A 20,104-nucleotide genomic window follows, 5' to 3' on the forward strand; every position below is an offset into this window, starting at 1 on the left:
TGCTCCCGTGAGCAATCCCTCACCCACACGCTGTAAGTAAGCCCAATAAACTCACTGTTTTCCCAAGCTGGACTTGGATGGAGCTGTGCTGTGGTCTATTGCTGTTGACCTGTCTGGAGTAAGCAGACATTCACATCTCCTAGGAAAAGTTCATGCAACCTTGCAATTTAGCAGAAACGTGACAGTTGGAAAGGACTATGGCACTGGTGTTAGCAACAGCTCTTTCCTTGCCATGGGCAATTCTGCACCCTTGCTTCCAGCCTATCAGCATCTATTAGCTTAGTTGTTCTAGCCTGTTACAGCGCAACTCATATGTCACCTCCTCCTGGAAGCTCTTGTGACACCTCAGTTTAGTGACCCACTCCTCGGGCTGCCTTTTCTTGAGCTCCTTTGCTTGCCTCTGATCTGTATTTGCCACTACAGGCTCCATTTGTGTTGTCATTGGCTCACTGCCTGCCTTGCCTCTTGAGCTGCCTGGATACACAGAAGTCATTGTTCCTCTTGCTTCTAGTGTCTCCTTCTAGATTCTAGCACAGATTCACAGCAGAGTTTAATGACTGTCAAATGAATAAAGGGACTGTCAGAAAGGACCAAACGTCCCAGGCTAGATGTGTCCTGTGCCATACAAAATGTTACAGAAAAGAAGAAGAAAGAAAAGGTTAGGGGGTGGGAAAGAAGGGAGACTTTCTGAAGGATGGAGGTAGAGAAGATGTTGTACCAGGATGGCCAGTGGACTCTGAGCTCGTTGCTTGGGACTGAGAGGGTAAAGGTGAAATTTTCAAATCAGAGACCCTCCCCTCTTCTCCTGGGTAGAGCCTGTAATGACTGTTTTGTAACTGGAACTAATGTTTGAACATTTAGAAGGTCATGGGACATGGTCTGGTGGTGGTGGTGGTGAACACCTTCAATCTCAACATTCGACAGGCAGAGTCAGGTGGATCTCTGTGAGTTCTAGGCCAGCCTGGTCTACAGAGCAAGCTCTAGAACAGCCAGGGCTACACAGAGAAACACTGTCTTGAAAATAAAAGGGTGTGGGGGCATAGACTTAGTTTGTCTTTGCCCTAGTCATTTACTGGGTTCTAAACAAAAGTCACCAGATTGAAAGGAAAACGTAGCTGAGCCCTCACAGGAAGTCCTTAGCATATTCAGTCTTTGTGGTTTACCCTCAGAGCTTCCTGCCAGCTCTTACCCAGGCTTACCAGGCCTAAGAAGACAAGGAACAGTGGGCAGACCGGGCCACAAGCATGCCCTATGTTGTAAAGCAGGTGCGTTTGGCAGATGAGTTTCCAATTTTAACTGAACACCTCCCACAACCCCAGCCTCTCCAGAGATGTGTCTGCCATAACTGCTAGTGGGGACTGCTCTGCCCTGATCATGAAAGTCACCTACAGCACTCAGGAATGGAGCCCGAGGCCTGTTAGCCTGCCCTTTGGATGTTACCTGATGGGTTCTTGGTATCTCCAATATCTATAGAGACCCCTTCTTTACACTAATATTGCTACAGACCATTGTAAGCCCATTTGAGTGATCAAGGAAGTGAGCCTCCATGGGTACCTGTTGTTAAAGTGTGTGCAAAGAGGTGTCTACACAGGATGCCAGGCCACCTTTGCAGCTGACACACAGATATCGGCTATGGTCATTCAGGTGATAACTCCTATGATTAATCCAGTAGCCTCAGTGGACCAGATTCCCAATCACTCTTTCCCATTTTGAAGCTTCCTCTCTCAGACCTTGGTCTCCTTTCTAAATAAGCAGGCACTGCAGGCAAAGCAAAATTTTTATTTTACCCCTGCTCAAGGGAAGTGTCCAGTATCCATTGGGGTACCTGGGGAACTCAAGATCCTCTGCCCAGGTAGCTGCCCGTAGGACACGAGCCAGTGGCCATGTGGCAGCTCACGTGGGTAGAGGGCCTGAGAGGAAGGTGAGGCCTTTATGCTGCTTGTATGACATCCTTACATCCCCATGTTTATGGTCTCTGTGCTTTTGACATGACTGATCTAAGAAGAGGCCATAGATTCCAGAGGCCAGACCAAGTGGCTGCATGGCCGAGTTAAAAGGTACCACTCTGACTGTGTCCTGCAAGCCCCGGGAGGCATTTGGGTCCTATTTGTATAAAACACTCGATGGAAGCATGAGCATGTGCACTGGGAGAAGATAAATCCACACAGCTTTTTATTGGAAATGACAGATTCTGCCTTTTTAATTTGGGGGTGGCAATGAAACTTCTCCACTCCCACTGGGAGGCTTTGGCTGAACTCGGGGTCTGGGCAAAGGAGGACCTTTCTGCTGGTGAACCTGTGTGCCCGATGGAGGAGGTCTTTTCTTCTGCTGGTGCTCACGGGTACGGTGGCTTGGAGGCAAGGGACGATGGCCATGTGTCTGGAGATGATGGCCAGGTGGAGGAGGAGCTTGGGACGCCACCGGATTCTGTGATGGTGCAGCTGGGGTTGAGTGTGGCTTGGGGCCCCTTTCCACAGTGTTCATTCTGGAAGCTTTTATCTCCACTTCTTCATCTGTAATGGCAAGATTTTTAAGAGCTCATTCTGGCGATAGTGAACAATATAACACAGATGTGCAAATATGTGTATATGTCTGTGTGTGTGTGTGTGTGTGTGTGTGTGTGTGTGTGTCTGTGTCTGTGTCTGTGTGTATGTATGTACATATGCAGGTAAGTGTGTATGTGTGTGTCACAAGATAACCTCTGATGCCATTCCTCAGGCACTGTCCATTTTTCTTCTTTTTGAGATTCTCTCTCTCTCTCTCTCTCTTCTTTCCTGCAACTTACCAAGGAGGCCTGCTAGGGCCAGGGATCTACCTGCCACTGCTCTGGGATTTTGAGTACCACCTTGCCCTTTTTATGTGGGTTCTAAGGATTCTACTTCAGTCCTCATGCTTGAAAACTAAGCACTTTACTAATCAAGCGGCCTCCCCAGCCCCACAGTGCGACCACTGAGCATGCTTCGAGTGATAGGCATTAAACCAGCTGCTTCAGGAGACATGAAGAAGAAAGGGAAGTTACTCCCATCCTCTTCAGAGTTCTGGGTGTGTCAGGGGAGAGAGAAACGTTGGCCACAGATACCCTGAGATTCCAGGCCTCTTTAGAACTCAAACATATGAGTGAAGAGGACACTTGAGTAGAGAGCTTTGTGCCTAAGGCTCCAGAGTGTAGAGCGAGTATTGGATCTGGGACTTGTAGCTGAATGCTGCCTAGAGGTAATCAGCAAGCTTGCTAAGCAACAAGCCTCACGGTCTGGGCCCACTGTAACCCAGGTCTGAGTGGTTATAACAATATTTCTTCTGTGGAGTAGGTCTGCCTTTTGCTCAATTTGATTGTCATACAAGCCATTTTCTGAAAGGAAACTGGAGTACCCTCCAAGGGGCATTCCAGCCCTTAGAAATGGGCTAGCTCTTCCAAAATTCATAAATAAGACCCATCTCTCTTAGGCTTTAGCGGGAAAGACGATTCCTTTCCTCACGCATTGAGATTTTCTGCTTTGTGTGGCTTCCATCCAGGAAGACAAGCCTGAAATTGTGTAGATCTTCTTACACTGTTTTAAAACCACACAGGAAATCTGTGGGAACAGGCTGCTGCCAGAGGCCTGGAGGCACTGCTGGGTTCCTCCAGGGCACATTCTTGGTATTCCAATTCTGGTGCCTAGGCCATCCTCAAGAAGCCAGGGGGAGCTTCTCTGTGGGGTAAATGAATGATTGCTTCTACCATTATAGAGACATGTGACTTGAAAAGCATTATCTCTGCATCACACGGGAGGGAGGGGCGGGGGGGGAGGAGCTGACATAAGAACCCTAGGTGATACACTGGCTACTGTAAATGCATTGTGAATGCAAAGCCTCAAAGTCAAACAAGGTGGTTTTGATACCCGAATGATCCTCGTGTTCTAAGCACATACATAAAAAGAGACCCAAAAGACAGAACATGTCCTTTATGCATGTTCAGTGCCCCTGATGTGCCTGTGATTAGGTTTGGAGGGGTATAGGTGAGGCTTTGACCCTAATCCCAGGTCCCAGACACAGACCACAGGCCCGTCATCCACAGTGGCAAGCTCCTGCAGGTCTCTGCTGGCTCTTCTGCTTGGTGGCATTGTTTTCCCTCCTGTGCTTTCTCGAATGCCCTATGTGTTAGGCCCATTGCTAACCTGCAGTAATGACTCAGGCAGCCACACTGTCCTCAGTGACTGATGAAGCCAGACAACACATCATATTGTCAGCCTCCACCAAGGTGGGGGACCACCAGAAGGTGCAAAGAACCACATGAGAAGTGGGGGGTGGGAGGGTGAGAGGTGTGACCAGATTCTGAGTCCTTACACTAAGTTGGGCAACAAGTTGGCCCTGGGGAAGCTACACACTTGGTATGACCTATGCTACCCCCCCCTGATAAGAGCAGAACCGTCGAGTGCAAGTACAACCTCTCCAGCAAGGTCCACCACTGCCTAAACATCTGTTCCAGGAGCCTTTCATGTTCCTTTTCTTTCTTTTGAGACTGTTTCTTGATGGCTCAGCTCAGATTATAGATGCAGGTGAGGAAAACCAGGCCCATAGATGTCCAATTTAAAGAGAAGTTATGTAAGAACAAGATAAAACTGCATAAAAATTCAAGTACTAGGTGTCTTGCCTCAGCCTAGTCATGCCTGGGCCTATGGGCTGTACGATCTGAGGTGACTTGTTAGCTTCTTCATCTGTGCAAATGTCTACCTTTAAGATCATGAAGAAGGACATGGTAGTACATTGAAAAAACTGAACTTTGTCTCTGGAGCAGGCCACTTTACTCATGTGAGTTACTGTCATATTTCTCTTCCCGGTCTGGTGGTGGCAGAGGTTGCCAGATCTTGAGTGACACCTGAGGTCTACCTTGGAGGAATGTGTCTAACCCCTGGGCAGTGAGAATGGGCCTCATAAGGAGGGATGGAGACAGTATGAGCAGAGCACAGAGATAATGCAGCCAGTGTCAAGGGCTCTGCAAGCCACTAAGCTGTACTGGACAGAGACTTGGGAACGATGTAAGACATGAAAGGTGCAGAGAAAATGATGTCTTTGGCCCCAGGTGGGGGAAGTGTATGAGGTGACAGATGAGGATGCTGGTCTGAAGGGAGGTGTGAAGAAGAAAGCCAAACTTCTGGGGCTCAGAGCCAGGGGCCAGCACTGTGGGACGGGGATGGGACCCAGCCCAGTGTGAGTCTGAGATTTCTTAGGACCTCAGGGACATGCCTACCTACTGGTATATCCAACTAAAGACTGTCCTTACCTCAGCCTCCACAGTGACACCTGAACATAGTCCCTGACATATTGTCCCTCGGGTGGTCAGCTCCCCACTTAGGATCACAATAACTAATTTCTGCTTTGTAGGCATCAGGACAAGTCTGCATCAAGGAAACCGTACTCCCAGACTGAAAGCATCGCTTCCTGAACAGCCAACTGAGAAACAAAGGGTCATCACCCTGATTTGGGCTTTTATTTTCTTGCAGAGCTGGGAATCAAGTTTACAGCCTCACACGCACGGAGCACTCCACACTGACTGACCCACCTCACACACATCACTTAGCGTGCTACACTGACCCACCTCCAGTGCCTCCTGGTGAAGACAGTCTTATCCTTATTCCTAAGAGCTTGGCCCAGAACACGCCTTTAAGCCATCGAAGGCCAAGACATTTGTTCACAGACATGAGATTTGGGTGGGAATCTTTCTATCCTTAGGACAGTTTGTGGACCATTCAGGGATCTCCACACTAGCCTTTCACTAAAGCAGCCTAACATGGTGGATTCCAGGAAGGTATACAGCCTGGCTGCAGCATCTCAAAGATCCTTTGAGAACTGCCCTTCAGACATAAATCTGAGCACATAACAGAGCCACCCAGAACCTCTGGTTCCAACCCTGACATTCTGATTCTACCCATCCCTTTCTTCCCTTCTCAGACTCAAGGAGGGACATTCCCATGGGGCTTTCACTGTGACCTACAGTGATAAAGAAGTGGGCGTGCTTACCTTTTCTCCTCTTGTTTCGCTTTTTCCTCTTGCAGATACAGAAAATAGACAGCGCCCCAAGGAGCACCAAGAGGAGTCCTCCTGCACTGGCCCCCACTATGACATAGAGGAGCAGACCTTTCTCTGCAAGAAGAAAAGATGGCTAAAGGAAGGGTCTTGGGCAGAGTGGTCCCTTCATTGCTATAGCCCAGGCCCCAGCCTCCTACATCAAACAGACGAAAGAGTTCCACGGGGGTTTTCTGCCATCCCGGGGATGAGCTTCTGGGCCTGGAGTGCTACATGAATCTGCAAGGGCTGAGGAGCAGTGCTTGCCCCTCCTCCCCTCCCCCACTGAGGAGAAGAGCGTCCAAGTTCTAGAGAGGGAGGATGTGTTTGTTGCCTGAGGCCTCATGGGACCTCTTTCCAAGTGAAGCATCCCCCAACCTCAGTGTTCAGCTCTTCTTCCTCCCAGACTCCTCCTGGGTTCAGGAAAGCTGCCTAGATACTCAGTGGTTAGCAGTGGCATATGAGGTTCTGATCCCTCCATCTGCCAAAACAGGGAAGAATAACAGAGAGGAAAACAGCACCAGTGTTGCTCAGGGCAATGGGCTTAGTTTAGCTCTTCCAGGTAAGAGCTGTGTGACCTTTGGTAAGATGCCCCACTTCTCTGAGTCTGTTTCCTTTTTTGTAAAATGGAAACAATGCACCTTACATCACAGAGTAGCTGTCGGAAGTCAGATCAGATAATGGATGGAAAAGTGCTTTTGTAAACTGTAAAACAACACCTAGAGGTGAGGTCTTGCTCTTGCTATACTCTCTGCCCTGGGGTTTTCTGGTAGCTGTTTCCCAGGAGGGGGGTTAAACCATCTGCTCTTTGTGAATCAATAGCAGTTAGAGAGAGCAGCTGGAGCAGGAGGTCAAAGGACCTTGGCGAGATGGGATGGGAGCTGAGCCCAGCTTCACAGATGCCAAAGACTGTTAACACTTGTGACCAGGGACGGGCCCGGGGAAGCTGGAGGTCCACCAAGCAGGGCAGAGGGTCAAAGCATGCTGTTGATGCTGGTTCCCTCCTTCCCTCCAGGCTTCCCTCACCCAGTCCTTGCCTGTGAGCTGAGAACCTCTCTGGGCACTGTCTGCATAGGGGCATCCCTCAGCAACCCCGAAGCTGCTTCAAGGATGAATTCAGGGACCTTCAGGCCTTGTTGGCTTGCCAAGGGCCTGAAATGTCAGAGTCTACTCCCGAGTATGAGCAGGGTGGACAAGGCATCCTGTCCAAGCTGAATCTCCAACAGATCCTCCCAACGGGTCCTCAGGCAGGACTTCCACCCCTTCTCCAGACACTCTTGGAAAGCAGGCCCGACTTCCACAATTTGGTCTCAAGTTTACCCACTGCAGTACTCTAGGTGCCTGGTGGTGTTCCTGGTGGGGACATCAGTAGCTGTGGATCTGTCATAGGTCCTAGCAGTGTTTCATTCCAACTATCCTCCCTGTCTTTCCTCTTGGCACCGTGTTTGTGTGAGAGAGCACTTACTCCAGGGCCAGCTGCTTCCTCCTTGTGGGACTTCAGTACACACTCACTTTATCTGAGACTACAGTTAGGTTCCTGCCTGCCATGGCCTTTAGAATGGGAGGGATTTTCAAATCCTCTCTTTCTCCTTCATGGTCATTCCCTGGTCCAGCTTCAGCTTCTGCTCTGAACTACAGATGAAGGGAACTACGTAATCCCCTACTCCCAAACCTTGCATTCTTGCCTACCAAAGCCTCGCCGCCCTCCTTGATAAATACTTATTTTTATTCTGGAGGGATCTAGTTACACTAAGTATGAAGCATGAGGTTGCCAGATAAAATACGAGACAGCCAGTTAAATTTGAATTTCAAATAAACAATGAATAATTTCTAGGATCAATAGATGAGACCGCTTTTTGTCAGTTCACTGACTAAGTCTGGTGTCCCTAACTCAGGGCCTTCTGAAAGAGGAAAATGTTTTGGAGTCCAGGAGAGGCAGCTTTGCCCCACCCCTCATGCTTTTGTGATTAGAAAATAGAGGGTGGGGGCAGGGAGGCAGAAGAGGGAGACTGCCCATGAACCTGGAGGTGGGGGTAATAAAATCCTTCTGCATCTGTGCCTTTAGTCACACACACACACACACACATGATATTTCACTGCCATCTGATCCCTCTGAGCACATGTGAGCTGCACTCATATCTTTAAGTGATGCACAGGATAACCAAGATTAAGTTCTAAAGGGCTGTCACTTCTCTCTGGGACACTGACTCTTGCTTTCAGGTTGCTCTGAGAACCTAGCCGCCATGTTGTGAGGCAGCTCAAAGGCCCAGTGAGGCAGACTGGATCTCAGGGCTTCCTTCCCACCCAATATTCCCATGTCAGGGCTGCTTTTCTCTGTGGAGCATAAGAAGCCCACTGAAGGGAGGGATCTCTGTTAGGGTCATACCAGCTAAAGTCCGATCAACTGAGACATCCAGAGCGAAATTTGGGCACTCTGATAGCCTTCTCCTCAAATACTGTTGCTGAGTGCTGGGCACAGTGATAATGTACATCTATAATCTCAGCAAGAGACTAAGGCAGGAGCATTGCTGCAAGTTGGAAGCCAGCCTAGGCTAGCTACATAGCAAGACTCTCTCCCCAAAAGCAAAGCAAACTGAAACAAAACAAAGACAAATTCTTTCTGAGAGCTGTGGCAAGCCCAGGCTCTGAAGATCAATTAGGCCCTTGGCGTTGAGGGCTGTCTGGAGCCACTGCAGGGCAGAACTGGTCTCTGGGCAGCAGGAAGGGCGTGCCTCTCTGTTCTCCAGTTCTGCTCTCTCCTGCCCTGCCTCCCAGGCATTCTGAAACCTTGCTCCTTGTCAGGTGCCCAGCATGAAGCCTTTCTAAAAGGTACAGTTAAAGAGGCATCAGAATCCAGACTACTAACTAGCCAAGGGACCTTGAGCTAGTCAGATTCCCTCCTGCAAAGAGCCTTTTTCAACCATGCAATCCTTTCTTCTGAGGAAGGCTCCTTGCCTGCCTGAAGTGGTCACATCTGTGAGTGGGCTGCCAAAGTGGGTAGCCAGGAGCCCACTCCCCAAAAGGTTCCAAGGAGAAATAAATGTCTTTTCACTTCTGATCCTGTGCCAGACTAGCCTCCCAGTGCAGGCTCTGTGCCACAGTGCTGTACATGTGGGCCATCCAGCACCCCCCCCCCGAGCCCCACCCCACCCCACCCCCCCACCCCCCGCACTGCTTCACTCCATACCTTGACAGTTGACATCTTCCATATCAGACTCCTTGCTGCTGACCTTGTTTGTCGCCTTGCACTTGAATGGTGCTGGTAGGTCCTTCCACTGGTAACTTAGGATCTTCTGTGGGAGGCTCGTGACATATTCCGTTCCTTGATAGAGCTTTAGTTCAACATCTGTTCCTTCTGAGACCTTACAGGTCAAGGTGGAATTGCTGCATTCCCAAGAGATCCTTGGCTTTGAGACCATCTCTAAAAGAAAGATCTGATTTCTATTAGGAAAATTTTGGAAAAGGTTTTTTTTTTTTTTTTAAGACCAGATCATACTCTGTAGACCAGTTTGGTTTAGAATTCATCTTTCTTCTGCCTCTACCTCCTGAGAGCCGAGATTATGAAAGCATGGTCCCATGTACAATGACCAGGTTTTTGTTTGTTTGTTTGATCTTAATAAACATGCCTATTAAAATTGAATTGGTTTGAGACCAGGGAAGTTCAAAAGTCTTAGTCTTGTTTTTATATTTGTTTTTAGTTGTTTTTTTTTTTTTTTAAACAAAATATTTATTTATGTATGTTCTATCTGCATGTACACCTACATGCCAGAAGAGGGCATCAGATCCCATTTTAGATGGTTGTGAACCATCATGTGGTTTCTGGCAACTGAACTCAGGACCACTGAAAGAGCAGCCAGTGCTCTTAACCACTGAGCCATCTCTCCAGCCCAGGTTTGGCTTGTTTCTGTTTTTGTGTTGTTTTGTTTTGTTTTGAGACAATGCTTCAACATAGCTCAGGCTGGGCTCAAACTCAGTAGTTGAGGATACCATTGAAATTCTGATCCTCCACTTCCCAAGTGCTGGGATACAGGTATGTGCCAGCATGCCAGGTTTCTGTGGTGCTGTGGATCAAACCCAGGTTTTCCTGCATGGTAGACAAACATCCTACCAACTAGGCTACATTATATTGAAGTTCTTTTGAAAATAACTATATTTAATTGACATAGAGAATCTTGAGCAAAGTCATTTCTGGTAAAGTTTATAGACACAGGATATGAGTAAAATAGGCATGGTAACTTGTGTTTACACAGCATCTGTGCCCCCCTGTGTTTTCAGGTGGCTGGGGGAATGGGTGTCATTTGGTTCTGACAGCAAGGCTCATGTTTTGCTTCCCTTTTGCAGATGAGCTGTTCAAAGCAATTTGACTTTCAATGCCTAGTTTTGGGGTAGCCATCAAATATGACAAGTCAGGGGCTGCAGAGTTGCCTTAGCAGTTAACAGCGCTTGCTGCTCTTCCAGAGGACCAGAGTTGGGTCCCCAGAAGCTCTGTTGTGCAGCTAATTGTTGCCTAGCTCCAGGAGAGCTGACCCCTCTTCTGGCCTCTGTCGGCACCTTACATATGTGGTACACACACACACACACACACACACACACACACACACGGGGAAGGGGGATAAAATTAATTCTTAAAAATATGTCAGGCTGGGCAACGGTGGCTCAGGCCTTTAATCCTAGCACTTGGGAGGCAGAGGCAGGTGGATTTCTGAGTTCAAGGCCAGCCTGGTCTACAGAGTGAGTTATTATTATTTATTATAATAATAAAATGTCAAGCCAGAAGAAGAACCCCCCACAAAGGATTTCCAAGTCCAGAAGTGTAAGTGAAGTCAGTCAGCAGACCCATCTTGGAGAAATGACTACAGGAGAGGTCTGTGTGGCCTTAGCCAGTTGCTGCCCAACAGTGTCCTGGGAGCAGAGGCCCAGGCCAGCATGGGTGTGTCTAAGAAGCCTCAACTTACCAGAGTAAAAGCACCAGCAGGGAGCCAGGAAGGACTCTGCTGTTCCTGACCCCAGGGTTCTGAGTTAATTTCTGGCCTTGAAGGACCTCAACTTTAAGAAACAGGAAAATTACTCCCTACCTGTCTCAAACCAGACAACCTGTGGCCAAGCCCTGGACAAGTCACCAGAGCCGGTTCTCAGAGTCACACTGCAAACTCCACACCCCTCTGTTTAACACCCCAGGGGAAATGTCCCACCCTTGGAGTTAGTGAGATCAGGCCTAGTGCCCAGCTCCCCACTCCCTGGGACTGTCGTCTTCTCCTCTTGGTGGTCTCCATTTGTCATGCAGGGCAACAGTGAATTTTTCCGATTTCCCTTCTCTCTAGCTTTCAGACCATAGTGTCTTCCCCATAGGCCTCCCTAGTCTAATTCCATTTCCGCCCCAACATACAAGCATGCAGAAATGCAGTTTCCTTTCCATCCTGAGATTTTGTGTATCTCAGAATAAAGAGATGATGGACTTACCACCAGCCAGCAGAGCAGCATGTAGTCTTGGGGTTTCCTGGCAGAGACTGCCTGTCTTTCTAGAGTGAAAAACCTTCTTCGTAGTAAGATCCAACTATTTCAAGAAATACTGATCAAATTTTAAAAGGCTTTCAAGGCAGTTGGAGATCACCTACAGTTCTGTTACTTGGGATTATTAACACTTGGATGCATATCTTTATCGGATATTTTCTATGCATAAATCCATAACATAATTTTTCAAATTAAACCTGGATTATGTACCTGAGGGTCAGAGAGCTGCACTGAGGGTTGAACTCATAACCTCAGGCATTAAGGCAAAAGCTCTATCACTGCGCTCTGTCCCCAGCCCCTGGATCGTGTGACTTCATAACCCATCTTCAGTCTTACTTTGAAATTGTACTACTATGGTCCCTTTTCATGGGCACCAGTGACTGTACATCTCTGTCAGCTTTCTAAATGGTGATCCTAACTGAGCCGCTAAGCTCTAGCTTTTGAATACATTCCTGTATTTTACTCATGCAAACTCAGTAACGAGCAACCTTCTGTAGATAGTCTCCCTGTAAGATGGCGCTTTGAAAGGGACCAGGACTGCTTGAGAGGGGTTCTCCTAGAGATGACTTTGTCCCCCACCACCTTTGGTTTTTCAAGAGAATTTCTCTGTGTTGCCCTGGTTGTCCTGGAACTAGCTCTGTAGACTAGGCTGGCCCCTAAGTTACAGAGATCTGCCTGCCTTTGCCTCTCAAGAGCTGGAATTAAAGGCATGCGCCACCACTCCCTGGCTAGATATAATTTCTTAATCTTGGGCTTCTGAGATTCTCTCCTCCACAGGAGTCTAGGGACCCTGAATTGTTCTGTCAGCTGCTTCATAAGGGAAGGTAAAATCTAGGAGCACACAGGGCACTGTCACACTCACAACTCATGACACCCTTCCTTGGCTATTAGAGGCCTCATGGATGTCCTAATAGATAAATCTGAAATGTTCCAAAATCTATCAAGCCACAACTCAATACCACACATAGAAAGTCTCGTGCCATGAGACCTTGTTTCCTACAAAATACTATTTAAAATATTGTTTTAAAATTTCTTGAATAGCACGTATGAGGTATATATAAGCATGGATGAATGTTATGTTTACATTTAGGTCCCATCTCCAAGATATAGCACGCACGCACGCACACACACACACACACACACACACACACACACACACACACAAATATTTTAAAACCTTCAAAAAAAAAACCCAAATTGTAAACACTTCTAATCCCAAACTTATTAAGTAAGTGATATATAACCTGCACTGGGTAATCAGGTTTGGGGTCAGAGGACAATTTTCCAATGCTGTGTAATATATAGTCATATATGATGGTGAAAGGACCTCAAGTTGAGTCAGCATACTGTGTAAAATTGGCATTTGCATACAAAAGTGAAGCCACTGCTCTTAGTCTAAGGGGTATGGGTTTCCTTTTAGGGGGTAAGGAAAATGTTGCCTATGATGATAACCACATAACTCTGTGACTCTGCAGAAAGGTGCTGAACTGTGCATGGCAAACGGGCAAACTGTGTGGTATGTGAATTCTACAACAATGAGCTTGTTTGGGCGGGGGGATATCCCCACCCTTGTCAAGGGAAGGCCTGGGCTAGAATTCTGACTTTGTTTCTGTCAAACAGTGAGAACCTGGCTACTTCTGACCAGCTTTCTCCGCAAGCTGAGGGCAGGCTTTCTCCTCTCACCCATTGGTGCCAGCTGCCCACTTGTCCCTGGACATTCAACTTCTGTGGTAGTATCCCATGCTTCATTCTCTTCCTTCTCACCCACCCAAGCTTCCTTCACTTCCTCCTCACACCCACACCCTGCATGTTTGCATCCCTCCTCATCTCTCAGGCACCCTTTACTCTAGGCCAGTGGCTATCAATGACAAGCGTACACCTGAAGCACTTGGAAAGCTATAGATCCCACTGGTGCAGACTCCATGCCAGGAGCGGGGCCTCCGTCACATCTCACAGCTCTCTTGCTAGTTCTTATGTGCTACGAAGATTAAGACCACCTGCTTGGCCTCACTTGAGTTACAGTAGAAGCTTCCTGGCTAGTCTTCTCATGTTGCTCTTCAGTGTCATGCCCTCTCAGTACATGCAAAGACAGGGCCGCACCTTGTGTTCAGGGACGAGCAAAATTACCATCCACCTTCATTGATGTTGAGAAGAGTAAACAGAGAAGCTGCTGGTCCTTTGACTCAGCCCCTCCAGCCCTATCTTGCCCTCTAACTCTTTCAGAGCACCCTGGCTTGAACTTAGCTCTCCAGACAAGAGACTCACTGCTCCTGGGCACCCTCTGACATCCTGTCTAACTATAACTTCATCCGACACCAAGGATGTCCATGTTTTTTCTCTGCTAACCTGTCTTTTTTCTGATTAATGCCCATCTTTAACCTGAAAGTCTTTACATAGCCCTGCAGCCACGCCAAAGAGAGAATGAGAGGTAGACAGGCTTGCAGACCACCCCCACCCACTGGAGTCTTCATTGTGGACCACACAAGAAGTGTTGGATGGGACATTACAGAAACGCTGCTCCCCGACTTGCTACATAGCACCGATACTAAAATGAAAAACGCTAGGGAATGAAAACTTACCTAGAATCCTCAAGTCCAGCGCCTTATTCAGCTGACATCTCCCATCTGTTCTATACACTGTTACATTATAGGTGTCGCTGTTATTTCTCATCAGCTTCTTTATCTTCAGGGATCCATTTTTTAAGATCTCAAATGATTCTGATTTCAAATAAGGGTTCTCATTCCTTTTAAACAGTGCAACCAGGGTACTACCTTTTTCCCATCGCACATCATCGGTATCATCAGTCATTTCAAAGTCAGGGATGTTCAGAGTGATGTCATGACCCAGGACACCCCAGATGGTCCCACCGTCGCTGCAGTCTGCCCCTGTTAAAAAGTAAGATGATTTCTGAGGTCTTAGGACTACCGGGAATCTCCCTCTTCACCTCTCACATCTACTCCAAGGTCTCCAGAGGAGCTCCACACGAGTGCTTACCTTTGCTGGAAAGGCTGAAGAGCAGAAAGAAACTACCTAGGAATTTACATCTCATCTTTAGAATTCTTTTCCCAGGGGTGACTCTGAGTTCTTCTTTCTGTTGGGACTGTGGTGAGGCTGGCAGAAGCCACACCCAGCAACCTGAACCACGTGCCTCTCATGCTTGCTGCTCACAGTAGGGAAGAAAACATACCCTCAGCCCCTAGAAAAGACAGTATGTTCGCTGCCCTCCTTAGCAGAAACAGGTGTCTGTGTCACATTTTAATCTTTACAAAACAGTTTAGGGTGTCGGGTTTTAGCACCCCACCGGAGGAAGAGGAACTGGGAGGTCAGTTGCCAGAGCTACCCTTTTGTAAACAAGGGCTTAAACATAGCTGTCCACTCAGCTGTGCTGCCTTCAGCAGAACCAAGTAGACTCACTGGCAAATGGTCATAAGGGAATAGAATTCAGATATGCATATTTGGGAAGGATTAGAAGGTGTGGCCTTGTTGGTGGAGGTGTGTCATTAGGCGTGGGCTTAGAGGTCTTTAAAGCCCTTTGTGGTCCTGTTAGCTAGCTTTCTCTCTCTCTCTCTCTCTCTCTCTCTCTCTCTCTCTCTCTCTTCTCTCTCTCTCTCTCTCTCTCTCTCTCTCTCTCTCTCTCTCTCTCTCTCTCCTTCTGTGTATAGGAATGTAAACTTTCAGTTACAGTTCCAGCACTTCCATGCCTGCTGCCATACTCCCTGCCATGATGGTCATGGAACTGTAAGACCCAATAAATTCTTTCCTCTGTAAGTTGCCTTGGACATGATGTTTTGTCACAGCCAATGAAAAGTAACTGAGACATGCACGAAACACCTGAAGAGGCCTGAAGAGACCATGGGATCCTCTGGAGTTGAAGCTACAGATGGTTGTGAGCTGCCTTGTGGGTGCTGGGAATGGAACCTGGGTCCTCTGGAAGAGCAGCCAGTGCTCTTAAGTACCAAGACATCTCTCTTGTCCTAAGACTATAAAATAATAGTGAACAACCAAACTCAAAATACCCAAGATGGTTAACACCATAGATGGTTAAGGAGATGGAGAGACCAGGACAATCAGAACTGGGAGAGAGAACAAAAAAAAAGAAAAAAGAACAGGGTTTGTGATCTGGGAAAGGGTCAGGGATGTAGGGACTAGTGTCCCTAAAAAGAGGTCACATGGGCAAGCGATACAGTGAACATCCAGTCTTTCGATTCTTTAGAATTCAGTGAGAAAAGATCTTCAAAATCATGAGTTTTCCATTTCAGGTTCTTACAACAGCCACGACAGTGCAGTACAGCTGAGTTAAAACATTAATTCCCAGGGGGGAAAACCCAAGTGTAATAAAACTTAACAGGAAACATAAAAGAATTTCTATTCTTGAGTATAGAAAAATCTTCCTATATATACTGCACAACTCAGAAATAGTAGAGATGGTTGTTATAGGCCACAGAAAAATCTAGAATCTATGCATGTACAAAGGGCTAATAAAAAGTGTGAAAAATCATGACAAAATATTTGCAATATGTGAAAACTGTTAATACCTATGATGTAAGCATCATTTCTTATTTTCCCTTTGGGATGCTGAGGATGGACCCTCGAGCATGTGAGGCAGGCACTCAACCACTGAGCTACATCCACAGTCAAAGGTATAAGTAGTTTTTATCCATCACTAAAAAAAAATTTTAAAAATAGGAAAAATTATTGATTTATCAAAGAAATACTGTGAGTGTGTGTGTGTGTGTGTGTGTGTGTGTGTGTGTGTGTGCTTGCACCCCAACCTGGATCATATTGCTTTTAAAATGAAACTGCGTTTGCACAAAAGATGCTTAAGAGATCCATTTCTGAGAAACCATTAGCATGTAGATCTCTGCTGCTAAGTTCTAGTCACTGGCCACCTGGCCACCAGCCATGGGAAGAGGAAGCACATACCAGCCTCTGCTTTGAGCCAGTTGTTGTCCTCTCACTCTCCTGTAGTCCCCATGTTCTCAGGGAGCCATGCCCTTCTCCCCTGATCTGCAAGGCTAACCCTGTTCTTTCCCCATCCACTTCAGTTCTGAATGATGAGCCAGCTCCCAAGGAGAGCCATAAAGGAGGGGGATGGACAGGTCTGATTCTGTAAGATGTAAAACTTTACTATGTAAAAAAAAAAATTATTTTTTAAAATTGAAAGGCTATGTAATAAAAGAGGCAAATTACTGACAAGATCCATGGCAAAAGTTAATACCCTTTTATTTAAAAAATTAATTTTTTTATAAAAATTAGGAAAAAATAGATAGCTACAAAATGGGTCAACGTTCTTAAAAGAATGATTTACAAAGGGAGAGATCCAATGAAATGACAAATCTGTGAAAAGGTAGTTACTAGTAAAAGTAAAGTTGATAGTAAAAGGTAGTCACTAGTGAGATACATTGACAGAGATACATTCATTTAGAAAGTGAAAGTAGAGCTACCGGTACAGTTCAGACGGGAGAGATAGCTCCATGACTTGGAGGAGTAGCTCAATAGTTGAGAGCTCTTGTTGCTCTTCCAGAGGTCCTGGGTTCGATTCCCAGCACCTACATGACAGCACAAACTGTAACTCCAGTTCCAGGTAATCTAACTCAAACAGACATGCAGGTAAAACACTCATACACATAAAATAAAAGAACAAGACTTAAAGGGGGTCAGCCTGTGCAAAGAATAATTCAGTTACAAGCCATTGGCATATGTTTTTATTATTTTATTGGGTTCTTAGATTTCTACCTCCCTTCCAACACTTATTCCGCCCTGATGTCTTCCAACCCCCTCTCCCTCATACACACACTAGGTAGGAGAGAACGGTTAGCAGGGACAGGGGACATCGACTTCTTTAGACTATTTCCTGCTGATTAGGATCATCGAGCTTCTTGGGGCAAGTCCAGCCTTCGTCGTCATAAGGACCTCGACAACTTTTGCTTACCTTTTGTGCTCACAGACACTTGACAAATTCCCAAAACAGCAACCAGGAGCTGCCACATCTTCTTCCTCCTCGTCCTCTTCTTCCTCCTCATCCTCTTCTTCTTCCTCCTCCTCTTCTTCTTCCTCCTCTTCCTCCTCCTCCTCTTCCTCCTTCTCCAGAGTGCCTCTTGCCCCTCTTGGGGCTCTAGCATTTATTCCCTATCTAGAGTCCTCAGAATTAAACTATCTGTAGCTGGAAAACTTATACCCTACCCAGAGCAGGAGACAATCATAGTGGCTGTGGACAAACTGAAGCAGCCCCATATCCCACATCTCGAATTGAAATAAAAACATATTCACATACCATAACTGAGTTTTTAAGAAACCAGAATTCTCACTACAACAAGCCACCCAACGGGGCAGGGTAGAACTTGGCCTCAACTACTACCTTAGCGTCAGCAAAGGAAGTGGGGTTAAGGCTCTCAGACGCAGACAGCCGGTCCCAAGGTGACCAAGTCAGGTCCTGTACTTGAGTTCAAGGAGCAGGAAGTATGTCTGCCAACTAAGGTCAGTCCGTAGGAGTTCAGCGTTCTGAGACCTCTTCTTCCTGCCTTCATAGTAGAGGAAAAGGAAACATTTTCCACAAATAGATATTTCCTTTATACATGCTAGTTTCCCTTTCAGAGGGAAACTTGCCCCCTATTTGTGGACCTTTCTTTGTCTCTGCTTGTCCTCAACAGCATTTAGCATAAAATAATCTGCATTACAAAAAGGCACAATTTGGGGTGGCATATTTTGCTACCCTTTATGAAAAAAAAAAACATGTAAGCTCATCTTATTTCATAAAAAGACATGGGGTACTTTTAGAGAGGAGTCTCTGTGTTAGGGGACAGCGACTGCTGTTCTGTGTGTTGTTGCTATTTTAATACTCTTACCTTAGGCATGCATTGCTTTTGATTGAGTCTTCATCCTAAGTATGGCCCACCCCTTCTTACAGCCTCAAAGTTGCAGCCTCTGCCTCTGGCTGTGTGGGTTTCCAGGGCACAGCTGGCAGATTCTCCCTCCGGCTTCTCCTTACAGATGCCCTACAATCCAAAGCTCATCTCCTGATCTCTCTCCATTCCTTCTTTTTCTTGTTCAAACTGAGGCTCCTGGGAGGGAGACTAACAGGAAGAGAGTATGAAGTGGAGGAGGAGGAGAGAATGTGTTCTCAGGGGTCTCAGCTGAGTTCCCTGTAGGACCAAGGCATCCAACTCTACTTCCTTCACTGTGGGACAAGGGAGAGTCAGACAAGGCTCAGGTCAAGTTGACATTGTGGTGGAGACAATATTTCTAAATTCATATTCTACTGGATTGATTGAACTGTGGGATTTTAGAGGAACTCATGAGAGAACCTGGTCTTTGCTTGACCACGCAGTTGAGGGTTCTAAAACTAGGGAGTTTCTGGATTGTATCTGCCCTGTTGGATCCAGCCATTGTCTGGTTTTCAGTCCCTGGAAGCTGGGCTCTAAACTCTGGGAACTTCCTGTTCCCTCCTGTCCTAAGGCTATCACTGAGTCCTGTTTCCCAAGCTTCCTAAGAGGGGCTCCTGTCTCTACCTCCAGCCAAGCCCTGGTCTCACTCTCACACTCAGGCAAAAACCCAAACCAGGAGCCAAGCAGGTAGCATTGTTTACTAAAAACTTATATTCACCATGGCTCCTGTGATTACCAGCCCGGGGAAACCACGCTGCCTGCCTGCTTGTGGCCAGGTTTTTGTTGATGTTCAGCTTGGTCATATCTGGCTGGCCCCATCTGTCAGAAGCCACAGCTGCATCCCATTCATAGGGACTGTTGTTGCCAGGCAATGTGTTTGGGTGTGCTTGGCCAGCAACATATGTCCTGTGACAGGTGGTGAGCTCTTTCTCCATGGACCACCTCCTGCCTGCAGATCTGCCCTCCACCCAGCTTGCTTCCCTGAGAAAAACAATAGAGCTTCCTTTTCCTCTTGCAGTTGCCACCCACAGGTTACTTCAGTTCCGAGGCTAGAGCCACCAAACCTGGAAGTCCCCTCAGGGTAAATATCTCTGCAAGAAAGACAAATTTGTCTGTCATCAGCTGAATAGTCAGTCATGTGATGGTGGAGAACACTTCTTCCCTCCCCATCATTCTCTAGATGAGTGACTCCAGACACGGGTGTGTGTGTCTTTGAGTCTCAGTTCCTCTAGCTCATTGTGAGGGTCAGATGAGGTGACATATCTCAGTGTCTGGACCCTGAGATAGCCTTGATGTCTGTCAACTTTGCTTTCCCCTTGCTTTTCCCTTTGCTTTCCCCGTGTTCTGGTGGAGAAAGGCCTGCAATAGTCCTTTTATACAGGTGATGTATCCCATAAACCCCCACTGGATCTGGGGACTGCTGACCCTGCACACACCTTAATTAATTTTTGGTAATCCAGTTTTGTCTACAAATTAGGTACCATAGGAGACTAATAAGGACTAATGACAAAATTGAGCAATTGTGGCAATAAACTATGAGAACAGTTATGGAAAATATATAAATTCATTACTTCTGGAAGTTTCCATGTAAGGTTTTTGAACTGTGTTGGATCTCAGGTAACTGAAACTGTAAAGAGGGAAAACCCAGATAAGCAGGCATCAGGGGG

General features: G+C 46.8%; 1 protein-coding gene across 2 annotated transcripts; it reads right to left on the minus strand.

The window, feature by feature from the left end:
- Positions 1 to 2,150: 2,150 nt before the first annotated feature.
- Cd2 (CD2 molecule) lies at positions 2,151 to 17,869 on the minus strand. Of its 2 annotated transcripts, none has more exons than XM_076933029.1 (5): positions 17,486 to 17,869; positions 14,133 to 14,438; positions 9,230 to 9,463; positions 5,998 to 6,120; positions 2,151 to 2,513 (listed from the first exon to the last, which is right to left on the minus strand). In XM_076933029.1, exons 1-5 carry the CDS (start codon positions 17,673 to 17,675, stop codon positions 2,200 to 2,202), a joined length of 1,167 nt encoding a protein of 388 aa, XP_076789144.1. In that variant the 5' UTR covers positions 17,676 to 17,869; the 3' UTR covers positions 2,151 to 2,199. The 2 variants fall into 2 exon arrangements, with proteins under 2 accessions (XP_076789144.1, XP_034357021.1); XM_034501130.2 differs by lacking the exon at positions 17,486 to 17,869 and adding an exon at positions 14,548 to 14,808.
- Between the last annotated feature and the right edge of the window lie 2,235 nt (positions 17,870 to 20,104).

This window comes from Arvicanthis niloticus, chromosome 4, assembly GCF_011762505.2.
Source record: "Arvicanthis niloticus isolate mArvNil1 chromosome 4, mArvNil1.pat.X, whole genome shotgun sequence".
Lineage (NCBI taxonomy): Eukaryota > Metazoa > Chordata > Mammalia > Rodentia > Muridae > Arvicanthis > Arvicanthis niloticus.